This window comes from Marmota monax, unplaced genomic scaffold, assembly GCF_021218885.2.
Source record: "Marmota monax isolate L192 unplaced genomic scaffold, Marmota_monax_Labrador192_F-V1.1 WCK01_AAM20220418_F8-fsc00173, whole genome shotgun sequence".
Lineage (NCBI taxonomy): Eukaryota > Metazoa > Chordata > Mammalia > Rodentia > Sciuridae > Marmota > Marmota monax.
Window position 1 is genome coordinate 982,485 of NW_026694620.1, and position 18,802 is coordinate 1,001,286.

At 40.5% G+C, this 18,802-nt stretch overlaps 1 protein-coding gene across 1 annotated transcript in view; it reads right to left on the reverse strand.

Moving 5' to 3' along the window:
* Window positions 1–388: 388 nt before the first annotated feature.
* Window positions 389–18,802, reverse strand: part of Map2k6 (mitogen-activated protein kinase kinase 6) — a 110,937-nt gene continuing 92,523 nt past the window's right edge. The window contains exons 11-12 of the mRNA XM_046422629.2: window positions 16,774–16,819; window positions 389–12,305 (exon numbers count right to left, since the gene is read on the reverse strand). Of these exons, the coding sequence (XP_046278585.1) occupies window positions 12,228–12,305; window positions 16,774–16,819 (124 nt within the window). The 3' untranslated portion in view covers window positions 389–12,227. The remainder of the gene's footprint in view (window positions 12,306–16,773; window positions 16,820–18,802) is intronic.

The window sequence follows — 18,802 nt, forward strand, 5'->3', positions numbered from 1 at the left end:
AGTGTCAGGAACACATGCAAGCCACAAGAGAGCTGTCTTAATCTTTTCATTTAAGACATCTGGGCTCATCCTTGCCACAAGCCATTTGATTTTAATAATAAAATATTCACCAGGCTCCCTCCTAACCTGGACTGTCTGTAAGCATGGAGAATCTGAAGCACGCCCCGGATGGAATGGCTTCCGAATGCGTCTTCACTGGACTCGTCTAACCGTGTGGCTGTGTTTTGTTCTGCTCTCCGTTGGAAATGGGATGGTAGAGACAGGAGAAGAGCAGAGAAAGAATGAAGGAATAACCAGCCAGGCGCTTTCCCCCAGAGGGCCTGATACACATAAGCATCGCATTCCCAGAACCCAGGATTTCCACACACAATTCAAGGAATAGACAGACTCGCTTTTCCAAATGTCTTTTATTCGTTGTACATTTTCTTATGAGATCAACACACCATTTCTTATTTCTTTCAGGGACACCTTGCTCCTGAAGGCTGATGGATAGTATTTGTCCCAGCTATGAAAGTTCACAGCCAACACTTTGACAGAGAGAGTTGGTTGGGTGATTTTTTTTTTTTTTTTGTCATTATCACTGTCATTGCTATCTTTAAACGGTTGCTTGAGTCAGTTCATAGATTGACACGACATTGAACACAACACACACGGTGTGAAGTTTTACATACACACGCACAAACATCTGGAGACCAGTTACAAGGTTGGCAGCTGGTCCTTCCTCCCCAGCAGCAGTTTGAAACTGAAGAATGTCCTGAGATAGGAAATCAAAGTGAAGGCTCCTCGTCAACAGAGGAGTTCAAGTTTGACTTAGTCTCCCAATTTCATTTTCCTTTTTGGGGTGGTGAGAGGAAAGATGCAGGGGGGAGCCCTTAGGAACCACGTGACAAACCACTTGGTTTGGCATCTCAGTCATTTCCTTGGTCAAAAACACAGGTTCAAAGAAATATTTCAAAGTTCGTCAAAAGCTTACTCTTCCTTTAATGGGTTCTTAGATGGAAAAGGAGACGGGAAAGATAAAGTTATGCTTTTTTTACAATACCGTGATAGGAAATTTCATCACAGAATGGCCTATATACTTGTAAGGCAAAAATTATAATTCCTCGCTTATTGACTGATAGACGTCAATCCAGGCTGTTATGGATACCATCAGTACCATCTGTGTGAAAAGACGATTTTTTTTTCCTAAAGAATAGCAACCCAGGAAAGCAGCTGCTCCAAATGTTATAAACTAACAAGATTTCTTTAAAGCCACATTTTCCCACAATCCCGTCTGTTTCTGGGAACTCTTATTAATACATAAGCTACATCAACACCAATGTTGTGTCTACTCCAAGCCCCTGTGCATGGGCTATCGCCTCGGTTTCAGGATTTTGAGACAGCATCCCCATCATGATAAGCCAGAGTTCCAAAGTGAGGAAAATGCTCACAACCTAGATAACAGGAAAGTCAGGCTAACATGAGAATATCTGGGGCTCCCACAGTCAATAGGCAAAGCTCAAAAAGCTGTACCGTCCTGGAAAACAGGTGTGTTTTCAGTACAAGGCTGGGGCACACAGAAGTTACCATCTGACATTCATCACTTCCCTTCCCCCACACGATGATGGGCGAGGTTCTCCCCTGAGGAAGTCTGCCCCACCTGTTTCCATATAGGAAAACACCAAATCCACACCCCCCCAACCCCAGTTTCTTCTTCACTTCTGTAGCTCATAAGCAAAAAAAAAGTTCCCAGAGCCGGAATTTAAATTTAACATTCACCTTAGAGGCATGGAAACATTCCACCCACATGCTTCAGAGGTCCTCCCTGTAGAGAAGCTTCTAATGAATTCCATACTCTACAACTCAGCCCACCTCATTCATAAAGAAAAGACACCGCGACCCACAGAAAAGAGATGATTCCAACCGGGGAAGCTCAGCAGCACGCTGCACAGGGCAGCAAAGATGGAGAGAGTCCAGGGAAATCACTGTTCATTCTTCAACTTCAAACTCTCCAGAGACACTAAGATGAAGTGCTAAAGGTGTGAGTTACAAAGGACAGGTGTGCACAACCTCTCTGATCTGCTTTCAGAATCATTCAGGTAGCAAGAAGAGGTAGGGGGCTCTTAACTAGCAGGTGGAATTACTTCCTTCTAGCATCAGACATGCTTGTACTGGCCCAACCAGCTTTCTTTACAATAAACATGGCTTAAAAACAAAATTCAGGTGCAACATAGGAGAACGATTGGTCATACACACAAATACAATTGTCTATGATAAAACCCACAGACTGTAAGAAAAGGTGTTGATTTTTCTTTTCTCACAGAGACTAGATTAATAAACAGAAGCAGCATTTTCATCTAGAAAACGGAAGCACAGAGGAAGCTGGGAAGTCCACCTATTTTATTAAAATTCTTGTAAAGTTCAGATCCATAGAGAAGCTCTGTCTACCATCTATTTTCACAAAATATATATATAAAAAAAACTTTTCCTGTATTTAAATAAAGAATTCAAAACTACACCTCTAACACCTCTGGTCAGCCTTAAAATGACCCAATTTGATGATTCTGCAGAGTAGGAAACACGTTCTTACTGTGTAAGTTCGTTACGCAAAGAAAATATTTTTCCTCTAAAAATAATCTATTAAAATGACATTTCAATTCATATACAAAAATCACTCCATTCAGAAAATAAATTTGAGACAAAGAAATAAATCAGACGCAGGGGTAATACAACAGATAAATCATCCAAATTTTCTCAATCAAACCTTCTCACATAGGTTGTACACAGAAAATTGCCCAGAATGCTTCAGATTGTTGCTCAAATACAACTTTATGATGTACCTATTGTTACAAAATAGCTCTGTGAAACCCAAGCTGTGAAATTTCCTTTAGTGGCAAACATATTAGGGCCAGAATTTACCACCCACCTTTATGTGTATGTAGAAGGCACCTAAAGATTTAGTCGGTGTCTAAACATTCCCTTGTGCTCCCTTCCTGACACATACACGGCTGAAGTTTCCCATTTCTATTTGCCAAAGAGTTTCTGCATCCTTCACCACACACAGCACCTCTGTAACAGCAAGCAAGAGGAGCTCTGTTAGCTCCCATCTCAGGAGCCCAGGCTGTATCACAATTGACCCAAGCACTTGAGTTTTCCTATAGGCCAATGCACACAAATTTTAACCCCTGACTCTGCAAACCTGGAAATTTAAAAATTATACTGTCCATCAAGAATCCAGTCACACCACTCCCCATCAGTGGGAGAGTAAATGAGGATCAGGGTGTTCTCAACTACTTTAGGAAAATAACCTATTTCAGGATCCCTATGGCTTGGTATTGATTTTGTGCATTTACTCTGAAATAATTTCTGTTTAAAAATTAAAATGAACGGTCCTCTCTTCTTGCTGCCATACCTCCCTAGCCCTGTCAGCATACTCAATAGAGAAAGAAAAAAAAAAAGGGGGGGCTGGGGGGGTGTTGCAGACATGGTCAACTATAAGATTTTACAGGCTTGGGGATGTGCAGGGTCCTCAGGTGGTCATTTCCTTCCCAAGGCTTTAGTAATCATGGAGGCTTCCAGTTAAAGGGACCAATACTGGTGGCCAGAAGCTCCAATTGGAGGTTGATGGACACTCAGATGGGCCCAGCTGAACTTTACCACCACCTCTCCCCTAAAGGTTCCTCCAAGGGCACCACTGAACATGGCCTGAAACCACTGCCTTCAGAAGTACTGAACACAGGATTGGACAGACAAGGTGACATCAGAAGAGAACCAAATAAAACAACTACTTCTCCCCAAGTTGCTGCTTCCGAAAATCCAAATCAGCCTTGAGTACTGGACTTTACAATTACTCTCGTTCTCCTGGCAGACACCTGTAGTGTATTTCTAAGAACATTTCCAGCAATCTGCCTTGTGAGGAAAAAAAAAGAAAGAAAGTATCCTCTTCCGAGAACTTTCCTTGGCATCCACCCTTCCTCAAAGATCAGTCATCTGAACTGAAGGTTATGGGCTCAGATTTTGTATTCACATTTCTCTACTCTGAAAGCAGCTGATGGGTGCGCCATATGCTCTTAAAGTACTTTCAACATCAGGCTTCTTGTCCTCAGCCATCTGATCATGCCTCTGTTGGCTTTTGGGGTAGATGCCATCAGTGTAGAATGGCAAAACTTTAGAATCAACAACACTAGAGAAACAAACAAACAAAATTCCTGACATTTCAATAAAGGTCACTCTTGGAATCTTTATATAGTTCAGTATTTTTTAAGAAAAAAAGTAATAATACAGGCTGACCTTCTTGATGAGTTTTTCCATAAGAGATGATGTCTACCATGCTGTAATACTGCAAGTAAATTCAAAGGCACACCTGTCTGTCAGCTTGCTCTTCCAAGGGCTTCCTAATTGAACAGCACTGTTTGCATTAATCTTTTCTCCCAGCCCCTAGGCATGACTTCACATTCCTGTTCAGCCTTGATCTCTCAAGTCCAGTGACAATCACCTAAAACAGTGGTCTGATTTGCTTTGCTGAAATATATTGGTGATTCCAATGAAAATGTTGGTAATGAGCAAGTGATGCTAATTATTCATTTCTGACCACAACAGACTATTACTTAAGAGAACAGGATGCCCAATCAGCTACTCTGCTGAAAAGACCAAACAGAAGTTCTTATTCTAAAGACTCTGGTTTCAAATGAGAATTTTTTTTTTTTTGACGATTTTACTAGTTCTCCCAGGTATCCTTTATGTTTTCAAAAACTGGGAACAATGTGGATTTCATTTAGACAGACAGGTGCACAACTGTTGGTTTTAATGATTGGTCTATGAAAATGACCAGATGAGTTCCTTTGCACAGAAATGTTAAGTCAGCTCAGGTCACCTATGACCCTCCCAGGACGAAAGCCAAGGAAAGACCATGAGAGAGGACAGAAGACGGCTGCTGGCCTGGCCTAAGCCACCCACACTGGGGATCACTGAGGAAGCTCTGTTTCCGACATCAAGACACAGGTAAGTACCTACCCTTGTCCTCACTTTCCCTGAATTCGATCTCCAACCATAAAAGCCTCGTTGCTGGAAAGAGACCCTGACCTCAGGAGCACTGAAGTGTAAAATGGAGGAAACCCAGAGCATGCCGGGATGAACAGCCCACAGTGATAAAAACCTGTCCATATCTCAAATTCTAACTGTAAACTCCTCAAAACAAAGGGTGCAGGGCCCAAGTTCAAATGACAAGATACTGAAAGTCTCAAGGAATTAGGCTGAATACTTTAAAACTCTATTAACATGTTTGTGTTACAAGGACATACCGGCTTCTTCAAAACAAAAATTCCTTGACCTTTCTTTGTATTTCTGCTTAGACTAAAGTCCTTTTAACTTAAGAAAAGAAAGAGGCTTTTAGAAGAATTGGGGGGTTAAGAACTGAAAAGATGAACCCAAACTAAAGTCTTGATTCCCAAGGACTCAATTGGAAAACCTGCAATGGTATAAGGACATTGGCAAAGCTGCAAATAGTGACTTCTAACCTCAGAAAAAGGACACCTCTTTTTTGTCGTCACCAGAAACAAGTAGTGAGTGTTGGATTTGGTGGCAGTAAGCTTCCCCTGGGAGGATAATTTCATTGAGGTCTCTGGGATTCAGGTTGTGTGTCCTTAGGAGAAGAGAAATCCTTTTTCAAGGTAAATCACCTAGTCCAATGCCCTCTTAAGGAGTCTCCTAGTGTCATTTATGTTCACCTGATGATGCAGAAGGAAAATAATAATAATAAAGAGACTAAAGCTTTAAGATGTGTTCTGTTTTGATCCAGGAGAAAGAAGAAAGCTCAGGGCAATGGCTGACATCATCTGCCAGCACTCTGTATAACTCAGAGGATCCAAGACCCGAACACTGAGGCCCACTATCCAGCTGTTCTCAGCCTATGGGGGAGCAGAGCTGTCACCATGGGCTTTGGGGCCCAGAAGTTCAACCAGGGCTGAAAACCCAGCAAACATCACATCAGAAAGAAGTACTTTGAACAGGCCCTTGAAACAGAAATTTGCTGATGATTTAAAAAGAAGAGCAACTCCCCCCCAAGTCCACGGGGGATGGACTGTACAAGGGCTGGCTGGGCAGGAGTCTCCCATCACACTGAGAACCTGCAGCTCTGAGGCCCCCTGACCATAAGTATTTTGACCCCAAAACAACCTTACAGATGAGGTGGATGAATTGAAAGATGTTAAGAACTATATCTGTCTCCTACTTCTGAGTGAAGTTTGGTCAACCACATTCCCAAATCCCACTACAGTTCAAAAATGATTAGGATTCATGATTCTTTTTGCATGTGATTCATAGCACAGCAAAAGAAAATACGAAGAAGCTAAGAACCAAGGGTACAGTTAACACCTAAGAGAATGTGCCTTTCATATCCAAATTGAAGTCAGTTATGTAGTGATTGCATAGAAATGGAAAGTTTAAGCACTCAGTTTAATCTGTAGAAAACTATTCCAATGGCTTCTAGAACAATTAATGCTTGCATAAGGAAACTAACAGACAACTTTAATTCAGTCTCCGTCCTTTATGAATTAATTTTCCTATGTCCATCTTCCTAATCTGCCTTTGGCAACAGCTGAGCTAAATATTCACTAGGTAGAAAAATTCTATTTTGTGTAATCAATTAGAACTTTGTGTTTGATGGCCTAAGACAGGTGTTGACAAACCATCATGGGTGGGCCAAATCTGGCCCATTGCGTGGTTCTATAAATAAAGTTTTATTGGAACATAGCCATGTTCATTTATGTATTGTTTCTGGACAATTTCACACTGTAGCAGCAGAGCCAAGTAGTTGCAACAAAGACCATATGAAACACAAAAATACATACTGTCTGGCCCTTCCCAGAAAGACTGGCAATCTGTTCTTAGATGTCACAGTCACATTATAAAGAACAAAGCTATTGATCCTAAGGGAACTGTCCCCAACAAAGAAATATTTGCAAAATTATGTGTTTCGTGTATGATGTGCATTTTCCTAGGGAAAAGGTCCTAGCTTTTAAAAAATTCCCAAAGGAATCCAGAATACTCCAAGGAAAACCAAAGAAAAATCAGAGAGGATCTTTAGCTGTCAGTAAATTTAACAAGGCTGAAACACACACAGACCCCTAAGAAAGAGGAATGTGTAACTTCTAGAATAAAATCTCTCTTTTTTTATCCATTAAGTTTGGTGGCTTTCTCTTCTGAGATTTTAATCAGGCATTTTTCCATCTGAATATGTAGGTTTTCTCTCAGGGGTCTAACTGAAAACTATACCTTCCATTATAAAAAAATAAATAAAAATTCTAAGGTGACATTTACTTGAGTTCCATTTTTACTTGTTAATTCAAAAAAAAAAAAAAAAGTAGAAGATTCCTTGAAGTCATCATAGATTTTAAGAAGTCCAAATCCATGCACAAAGGTTTAACTCATTTTACTTGATCTGAATATCAGCTACAAAGCATTTTATGAATATAGGAATCTTACTTTTAGGCCAGAGGGAATTACATAGCAAAAGAACATTTGAGTGGGAAATTAGGAACTAGTTATTCATTGTATTTTCAGGCCAAAGATGCTTTGTGTTAGACACTTTGGAGAGAAACAGAAAACTTCCTCTAAGCAGAGATAATGAAGTCCCTTGCTCAACAAAGACAATTACAAAACTAATTAGTCCCTCTCTGATTAAATTCCAAACATTAAATCAACTTCATTTAGAAAATTCAGAGATCCTGTCTTGTACTAGCCTTCTCTCATGCTGGGGCTTATCAATATTGATTCTATTTTGTGGATTATAACATCTGACAAAGCAGAACTGATGAATTATAGCCAAAAAAAGGGGGGGGGTAAATCTCATTAAAAAGTGAATTAGCCAGAAACAGGCAAAAAATAATAACAAGACAAAGAGCAAAATAATATAGAGACCAGAGTGAACAAGAACTTGACTTTGAAGGTCACTAAGTGTAGACAGAGCAAACATCAGCAGAGCATAGATGTCTGGTCCGCAAACTGTTCACTGAGATATTGTGAGGCCTGCTGCAAACTGTACAAACAAGCTAAGATGTTGTATAAATTTTGAAGGAAGCAGAGCGACATCTGCAGGACACAGAGTAAACTACGACTGTTAAACTGTTAGAACATAATTACTTCAAATACTGAACTGTTAAGTATTTGGGGCAAGGGCACCATTGAAAAAATTACTAAGTCGACTAATGGTGTCACAAACAGAAAGTCTGGGAGCCCCTGGAACATGCGAGCTTTTCTTTAGGCTTGGAGGACACACAAGAACTGAAATACACAACCAATTCTGAGCTGGATCCACATGTACTCATTTCCATTTCAGATGGCTTCACTGAGACAAAAGCTATGGTGTAACCAATTGGTTCTGAGCTTCTCAGTGTAATCACATACAATCTTTAAAATAATGGATCATTCCTTCAGGTCAAGGCTTTCAATCATGGCTAATAGGTGAACACCATGTATAAAGTCAGTGACTGTCTTGATATTTTGTCAATATATACATCTATGTGAGTTTTTTCCTCCTCCATCAAAGTAGCCACTAAGGGGAGACCTAAACTTATTACAAAAGGTTGTTTGTGCTTAAAAACAGGCATAACTTTTGGGAAGGATGGGGCAAATTTTTCATTTGAAATTCTCTTCTAAGCCTATTAGACGATGGTGATGTTAAAAACTTCAGCTCTGAGAGCAGATTTAATTTCTAGAAATTGCCAAACACCACTTGGTGCTAAATCAGATAAACCAGGCAGGTGAGTCAAACTGGAGACAACCTAGTATTTTGGGGGGAAAAAAAGGCAGTAATTCTAAAGTAATGATATAGAGGAGGAAATAAATTTTGGAAAGAGAATTACAAAAATATTTTAGTAAAAGTATTTATATAAATATATATATATAGTCTCTCAAGGTAGCTACTCTGAAGATCAACACTCATTATTAGATACACACATATAGTAATTGTCTTAAAAATCATTCACATTAGGTTTTTGGCACATCTTTTAAATCAACAACACATGCAGAGAGAGGGATACAGACGGGTATGTTCACAAATACCAAGAAAATGCATACACAGACAATTATATGATACCAAATCAAATACCTCTGTAAAAATGAGCATGACCCCTGGTGTAGAGCTATACTGATTCTGCAATGCATTGATAGATACATACAGAGCTGATAATGAGATGGCCTGTGGTGGCAGACAATTAAATAATCTGAGTCTCATTCCTGAATACAGATATCTTTTTCCTCTCTATATACATATCTGCTTGTATATACAAGAAACTCCTGACAGACACAGCTTGTGTATCTTGTTGTTGTCGTCGTTTTAAGTCGGTTGTTAAGGATTTACACGTGGTTCTTGAAAAATAAAAACCAGGCTTTAAAATTTAGACTCCTAGGGCTATCGAGCCATTGTTCCTTAGTACATGAGATACCTAATCACCACCACCGTAGAATACTGCTTTTCTGGGGAAAAGGTATTTCAAATTTCAGATCACCAGGAACATGGCTTCCTGGTGGTGACAAGGATATTCCAAAGGGGGAGGACAGGAAAAGAAACGGCAGCTTTTTTTTCCTCTTTATAATCGCTTGTAAGTCTCTGCAAAACTTAAAGAGAAGGTGATTTTAAGTCGGTTATCTCCCTAAAAGGTACTACTAGTCCAATGTTCCCAACCCTGCTGCACTTCCGAATCACACAAGGGCTTGAGAAACCTCCCAATTCCCAGGCCTCACCATGGACCAATTAAATCTAGGTCTCTGGTGGCTGTGGGGCTTTAGCATTGACAGTATGTACAAGCTCCTCCAGAGTTCCATAGTGTACCAGGGTTGACAACCACAGACCACCTTCTCTACTCAACTATGACTGTTTTGGCAGTTCTGGCCCTGGGCCCACAGATTAGAGAGGCATACAAATGAGAAACATATTTTTTTTGTTAAGAATGATTCAAAGGAGACAAACAGGCAGGCATAACCTGACGCAGGCCAGGGAGATGATTTGCTTCCTACATTTTAGCAAAAGCTAAAACAAAGCCAGGCGTGGTGGCATAATGCCTGTAATCCCAACAACCAGGAAGGCTGAAGCAGGAGGATTGCAAGATTGAGATCCACCTCAGCAACGTAGCAAGACCCTGTCTTAAAAGAAAAAAGAAAAAGGAGTGGGAGTGTGGGTCTCTACGGTAAAATATCCCTGGGTTCAATCTACAATATTACCACCCATTAAAAAAAAAAAAGAAGAAGAAGAAGAAAAGAAAGAAAGCTATAATAGAGTGACCCTAGATGACTTTCCTAGTACTTTCTGATTTCATAAAATGGGTAAACAGAGCAGGAATAAAGTTGCAATTTTTCTCTCAGTCTCAAAGAAGAGGAACTTCCAGCTTTAGAAAGGTGGGTGGGAAACTGAATGGCTCTAATTACAAGGATAATGCACCTTTTCTGGCTAGGAAATAAATAAAAAATGAAGGCAGAGGTAGCTTTGAAGCAGATGAAGCCAATGTTGAATCAAACAGATATGTCCCAAAAGAGAATATGAGGAAGGAATGAAAGTGTCCTACTCAACTCTGAGCAACTTCCATGAGCAAGAGGTCAAGAACAAGACAGAACAATACAAACAGATAATGCACTATTGCACTTCAAAAATCCGAAATGGGAAGGAGGATTTGAAGGAGCAATCCTCTCCAGATCAGAGAACTTGAGACAAGGAAAGAAAGCATAGTTTCCTTCCTTCATTCCTTCCTTTCTTTCTTCTTCTTCTTCTCCTTTTTTATTTTTAATCAATCAACATCCTTTGTCTTTGTATTCCAAGAGTTACTTTATATAAACACAATGTCCAAAAGAATTGGTTCCTAGTTACTAGTGTAAGTCTATATTTTCTCCATCAATCATTTCACCCCTTGGTCCTTGAGAAATCAAGAGCCCCATATCAGACACCTGTAGTGTCTTTAGCCATGGCAAAGAACTCTTTTTTTTTTTTTTCACTAAGTCAACCTGCTTGGAATTCAGGGTGGAGCTTGCTAGATTGCCAGCTGCTTAGGAACAAGGTGTGGAAATGGAGCAGTCTGTACCTAGGAACTGATTCAGCCTTCCATTACCTGTTCATTGTATCATGGAACAACTGACAGCCTTTAATTCTCTACAGCTGTAGCCCTTCCACTCATAATAAGGCTTCTTCATTGAACAGGAAAACAAGCAAATGGAAAAAAGCAAATTGATTACAAAGATCATCCTTGGGGCGTCTCCACGGCAAGAGGACCAGAAGCAGAAGAAGGCACCGCGATTCTCTCTGTGGTGTGCAATCTCTCCTCATGACCAACACATGACCTTCCTACAGAATACAGATGTTCACAGAGGCCCCTTGGTGGAACTTGATTTACCAAGTGCGCACACACACACACACACACACACACACAGAGATGGATAGACAGGTAGATATAAAATCACATCACAAATCACTTTCCACTGAATACTATACCACAAATGTCAAGAGAACCAAACTTATTTCTTTGAGCTGTGATAAAAGTGATTTTTATGTTTTCCAAATTTGGAAAAAGATCAGGAATAGGATACCTCAACACCTCACTTAAAACACATGGTCATCACCCAACATGGAGTTGAAGTCTGGGAGAGAGGAAGAGACATTTCACAGGAAGAGCTCCTTTTTTTTTTTTTTTTTTTTTTTTTTTTTGAGATTTTTTATAATATTCTTAAAGATGCATATTAAATAATTTCTTCTGGACCATAGACATGATCGAACTTAAAAAATAAAAGCCCTATAAATATTGCCAACCCAACCTTGTCTTCTTGTGTAAAGTGGGATCTTTCCAACCAAGCGCTTAAACATAAATATTAAAATAATAAATGGGACAAACTACAAATCTACTTACAGTTTCATCACTACTGTAGCACCTTTTTGCCAGGGCCAATGCATTCATTCCATAAAGAACAAGAGAAATCTGAGAAGCTTAAGGACTCATATGACACATCATTAAATATTTAATCACCTTTTTAAGTCCTAAGCCTTTATCATATTTCATCCATCTAGAGAGTTCATTCTATACTATAGATTCCAAGGCCCCCTTAGGAGGGGAAAAAGAAGAGAAAAGAGTGAGAGAGAGAGAGAACCCTCAGAGAGGCAGGGCAAAATTATCTCAAAGATGACTTTCTCTTGGCGCTGTAGTGAACTTGCTTCATCCCATAAACCCACCAATCCACAGTAGGGTCAACCAATTTAAGTCCATTGCTCTCTAGTCTCCAAGAATCAATTTCACAAAAGATGCCACATCTGTTGCTTTGGATTCATGTAGGGTGAAAAATTGATGTTGCTGAGAAAGAAGAGAAAAAAAGCATGGATTAATATTTGTCACTGATAATACATGAGATAAGCAAATGAACAAATTTGTTTAATAAATGAGTTATGTATCCCTATCAGGGGGAAGGTAGATCCCTCCTACCCTTTCCAAAATAAGTACATATCTAGGGATGCAAAGACCTTAAAGACACCTTTACTTCCACTCCTCCCACTTTGATATCTCTAGGTTTCCACCCCAAGAATCTATGGCTTTATTTTTTAAAAAATATTAAATATGCTATACAAATCCCATCTATAGTCAACTACAAAGATTGGCAATGACCATCTATCTAACACTCTGACTTACAACTTGGCCCCCTAAAAAGTCATTTTAGACTGATAGAGCTATAAAATAATTGGAAACTCCAGAGGTTCAGGTATTTTCATGTCTCAGGAAATGGGTAGTAGAATTAAGACACCAACTCTGCTGATCCATGACTGTGCAAGGAAGCAACCTGGCCCTTGACTTTGGAGGGCTAGTCAGGACAAAGTCAAAGCCATTTTCTAAGCCATACCTACAGCCAAGAGTTCGACTCACGTCTCTTCTTGACCAAGAGTTGATCCATCTGGGAAATAAACTACCAGCTACAGGTATGTGCCGAGTAAATTCAACTTGGAGATTAAAGATGGGAAAGGGAAGCATGGTCTGTATGCATGCAGCTCAGACTAAGCAGACTTTAAAAAAACAAAATGAAGTCTTGCACTTTGCTGGGGGAAAAGGTGAGGGACAGCAAGAGGCCACACATTCAGGAACAATTTAGAACACCAACCCGTTTTCTCCATGCCAGAACAACAATCCTCCTGAACTGCCTGGCTGTCATGGGGGGACCGTCCACCTCGTATTAGAGATACACCAGATCACGATCCACGGGACTCCTCGTAGAGACAGACCCAATCAAACCAACTCAAAGGGGGGATTCCCTCTGGTAGCCAGTGCCACGTCCTCCACCACCACCCCCACATCCCCAACTGTCTGGTAGTAGTATTTGCCATGGCTGGTCAGGACTAAATGTGAGCACTTAGCAGGCAGACATCTGGGTGACTCACTCTGTTTCCCTAACTTGGGGACTTCATTTACAGCCATCATGTTGCCTGCCGAGCTGTTGGCTTTCTAATTATAATTCTTTAAACCTGACAGTAGAGGGCTGGATGAGTCAGCTCTGTGGGGAACTGAATGCCCACCCATGGGAGTTTAGGGAACAATGCAATGGGGAAGGAACAAAGAAAACGGAAAAAAAAAAAAAAAAAAAAGCAGGTTCTTCTGCAAGGACTGTGACTCAGAAAATGGAAAGGAGGTTTCCTGCTTTAGCTGGAGAATACGGGCTGGATACCGGCTCTGAGCCGGACACCAGAATATTCAGTGAGAGTCCAGAGGCAAGGTTCTCATCCTGGCCTCCCTCAACTACCAAGCAGCAGTACCACTTTCCACTCCTAACCCACGTAACACAGCGCACTTACCAAGTGCCTTCACATCATGCTTTTTAGCTTTCCCACATTCCCTTAACATTCGGAGATGTTTAATGTACTTAAAAGCCTTTTTACTATCGAAACAGGACACACCAAACCTCAGATTGTCTTGGTGATCACTTCTAATGCCAGCCAGCCCCCGTCCCCCACCTCTGTCCTGCTGCTATTAGCTCAGTGGCTGTATCCTGAATGTGTGAATGAATTAAACAAGCCAAACTACAGTCTTAAAAACAAATGTTCAGGTATGTTTCAGTTCATTCCCAGGCTTGGAAATGGGTGTGAGAGGCAGAGGTCAGCAAGGCCGTCCACGGACACACCATCAGAAGCAAAGGGGCAAGCTACATCTCCAATAGGTCTCCAGAGCCTATGCATATCTCAGCTGTCAAGATGATGGTTTTTGGGGACTGGGGTTGTGGCTCAGCGGTAGAGCTCATGCCTAGTGTGTGTGAGGCACTGTGTTCGATCCTTAGCACCACATATGAATAAATAAAAATAAAGGTATTGTGTCCACCTACAACTAAAAAAATTATTTTAAAAAATTACTATTTAAAAAAAAACATGTTTTCTGGGGTAAAGGCATCCTTGTTTACTACTCTAGTACTTTTAATATATTTGGAGAACATAATGACCCCATGGGACAATCACTTGAATGATCTGGTTACCACTTATGGTGGTTATCATCTAGGAGGGGGTTAGGAAAGGACAGCCCTTGACCACCTCTAGCCCACGTCCTGTTTTTTAAAATAAAGTTTTATTGGAGCACAACCACATACACCCCTTTTTCCCCCCCATATAATGAATATGGCTGTTTTCAGGCTATAACAGCAGATTTCCAGAGTCATACTAGCAGCTGTAGCTCCCACAGAATTTAAAACACTATCTAGTTGGCTAATGCTGACACTTGAAGAACAATTCCTGTAGAATCATGGCCTCCAGCTGAAGTTTGGGAGAACAAGCAGAGAAGATGATTTTAAAGCACAGATAGCCCTCAATCTGAGTTAAGGAGAAAGCCATTTGGGATTTCCATAAGTGGTACATGTCTGGTTTAGGCCTTAATTACACTGTCCTTCATCTGGAAAAATGATTCCTTTCTCTCCGACCTCCTCACAAACTCCTAAAAATCTAAACAATAGCCTCCCAGCACGTGTTTCCCAATGCTGAAGTCAGGGAGTCTGGACTCAGATTTTCCATTTAAAAACCTCAATTCCACAGGAAAGCAGGCAATAGTTATGGTCTTAAAAGGCAAGTTCATTTCCAGGACCACAAAGACTAATGCCATAAGGAGAAAGGGGTGGGGGGAGCCCACATGATCTTACAACATTGATATGTATGCCAAAACATACCACAGTGTTAGAATATACTGGAAAGGTAGAAGTCAACATTCCCTGCCAATGTACACTAAGCCTGAATTTTTTCTAATGTGTTCTAATGAACTTTCTTATAATAGGTTATCTGGAAGAAAAAAAAAATGTCCTACATTTTAAAGAGAACTATATTGAAAGTTCTTCTTTTATCCAAAATTAGTTATAAAACAAGGAGATTTTAAAATAGGATTACAGATTCCATAAGATCCTATAGGAATCGTTCTACATTTATTGAACTTTGTGTGAAATTAATTTTAAAAGGGCTTAGGTGTCACACTACCACAAAAGAGTAGCCAGGACTGGAAAGGCCTCTGGCTGTTAGAAACATAGTCAGGGAGGAAATATTTAACCCAAGCATATAGAATGCTGTTTTCTCATCTTCTCTTCCTCAATTGTGGGTCTCAGTTAGGAAAGCTATACAGTGTCAAGCACAGGGCACTGCCCTTTAAAGGAGACTATGGAGGCCCAAGTTCATCCATTAGGAAAATGGGGTCCAGACTTAAACCAAAGCATATCCACCAGAATTGAAAATCCAATTGGGTGGCCCTGTTGATCACACACCCTCTCAACCAGATCCCGTAGCACCTTCTGACTTGACATTTCCAAGTCAGGAAATATCTCAGCCCCCCTCACCACACCATTTGGTAAGAGATGCCAGGAATGTACACATTCTGTGATGTCCTTGGGCTGGCTTTGACAGGCGTGGGTGGGACAGGATGGGAGGAAGCATCCCATGCCTGCCACATCACCATGCTCCAGTAAAAAGGGATGTCTGCGTGTGCTCTTCTCTTTATTGAAATTGCACATGAATCTAACTCTTCCTTCCCCTGCTTAAGGTAAAGTCTAGGGAGGAGTTAACACCAATTCATACCATAGTCTGAATTGTGTGATATTCCCTTCACCTAATGTGTTCCTCCCACATTCAAAAGACACTTAGAGCACTGCCAAGTTTAGGTCTTTGCCATCTGTACCAAAGACCCTCTGGTAATAACCTAAAGTGGCAGCTACAACTAGGGAAGAGAAACAATTCTAAACAAGGCTGAGCTTTGAATTCCATCCCTCTTTTCACTGTAGAGCAAATGACAAACTGTGAATGCCAGATCGTAGAATCCAATTCATAATACTGTCTCCTACTTCTTTTCACCAAAATGAAAAACAGGAGGAGGGAAAAAAAAAAAAGTGATTCTTTCCTCCCTAGCAACCCACCCAAAAGAACTTCATCTAATTCATCCTGGATATATTATCAAAATTTGAGTAGGCACACAGCACCTCTTCCTCTCATTATTGAAAACTCTGAAGGCCATGCTTTCCTTCATTTTTTATAGTACTTTGTGACCACAAGTAGGTTTTAAATTTGAAAATATAAATTTCATAAACACTCTTGGTCCATATCATTATAGCTTAATCAACTAGGGTAAAGGCTTTTATTATGTTTATAAAGGACATACGATGAATGAAAGGTTCTTCACTCTTTTTCTTGAGTCCAATTCCTGTCATGAGTGTTCCCATGAATCAATCATATCTCTTCCAATGTGGTTATCTGACCATAATTTAGGTTGAAGTTACTTCCCTTGCTATTACTTTGGGTATATTTACAGGGCTGACACTCACCATAAGCTCTGGATACGTAGGCCGCTCTTTGGAATTCTTCTTCAAGCTTAAGGGGAAAAAGAAATTAATTACATTAAAATGTAGAAACCATTTATCACTACATTAGGACTCTAGAACCAAACCAGCTTAAAAAAATGTATTGAAATTATGAACCTCCTATGTTGATTGTTCTGTTACAAAGATAAATTATGCTTTAAATCACCCTTGATAAGACAAGTATGTGTGTGCGTGTGTGTGTGTGTGTGTTTATTCTTTGACACTTTACCAGTGACATTGAGACTAACCCTTCTGATCTGCAGTCATTCTATTTCAAAATGAATAGCTACTTTCCTTCAAGGCAGCTTTTAATCCCACCTCCCCTGGCAAAGAAATCGGCAAGTGTTTCCTATGATGCATCTGTTATCCCTTCACTGTCTTCAATGAAACTTGGTTCTTGCAGCTTCCAGTTCTCTTGAATTTATAATTTGCTTCAATATATTCCTAGCCAAACCTGCCTGAGAGAGAAGAAATAAACCCATAAAGTCTCTAGGCTAAAACTACTTGCTTATGCATCTTAGTTCATAAAAAGGAAAACATACTCCATGACTTAGCAATTCTTTCCAGAAATACTTCGTGGTCGTGCACTATCGTGAATACTGTGAAGTGCATTTTGATCGTTCAGCTTTCGAATAACCCCGGATACCAGAGGCCATAGTGATAAAATTGCAGGATGAAGAGAATAACCCATCACCCCTATCTTCAACCCACCCCATCCTCTACCAACCCTTGGCCTTAAAATGGAAAAAAAGAAAAAGGAAGAAGAGGAATGGTGTACTTGGAGCTGGAATTCCAGGTTATAGAATGGAGAGAACCATGATTTTGAAAACAATGTTTTGCAAGGCCACCTACACCCTCCTGCACCCACTGGGCCACACAATCATACATGAATGAAAAAGAATTATGCCTGGAATGAAAGGAACAGAAATATGTCTGATCATAAGGATGCTAGGGTTTGCACTAATGTGTCATCTTTGAGCCAATGAGACCTGGTATGTGTGACATGAGCTCTCTTCTGATCCAGCCACACAAACTCACCCTAATGAGGGAGCCAGGTACAGAACCACAGAGGATGAAGTCATTGAGATGCTCTGAGCAACTCTGGGGCTTCAAAAAAAATGAAATGAAAAAAGAGAGCGGGTGGGGTAGGAAAGCTTTTGAACCAAAGCAACTGAAAAGCAGCCTACCAGTTTATTCCAGGCAGTGCTGTGGGTAGAAGCCAGGGGACCTGAGACAGGGTACAGGTAGATGTGAGGAGAGAAGTTTCAATCTGGAACTGAGGGCAGACCTAGGACCTAGTGACCTCAGTGACCAGACAACCTATGAGAGAAAGTTTCATCTCAACTGAGGATAAAAACAAGAGTGCATTAGATAGAATTACCAATTGTCACAGTCGGACTGATAATGGAAATGTGTACCTGAGTGAAATGAATGAGCCTTGGAACTCCCATTGATGGCTTTGCCTGCATCTGCATCCTGAGAGTCAGTACTAATGGTTCCCAAAGGAAGGTGATTTTGCCCTCCAAAGGACATTTGGCAACATCTGGAGGCATTTGAGGTTGCACAGCTAGGTGCAGAGGGTCACTGGCATCTACTAGGTAAAGGCCAGGGATGTTGTTAAGTATGATATAATGCACAGGGCAGTCCCCCACGACTATTCTGTCTAAAATGTCACAGTACAGGTGAAACTGGGCTTTAGGTCCTAGGGTATCTCCTGGTTGCTATTGCTCATCTCCTCTTAGATGAATTTACCTGGAAGGATCTTCTCCATCTGATTCATTTGTCACTCACTGCCACCTCCTGCCTTCTACCCTTCTCTACCGGCTACTCTCAGAAGCAAAAGTTTTCCTAAGTTCAAGAGCTAGTTCACACAGAAAGAAACCCAGCGGAAGCGATGTGGTCCCAGGGTATTGCTCACTTGAGCATAGACCCCAGTTAAAAAATAAAACAAAATAAAAAGGTTTAATGTATACAAGTCCTAAATTTCTATCTG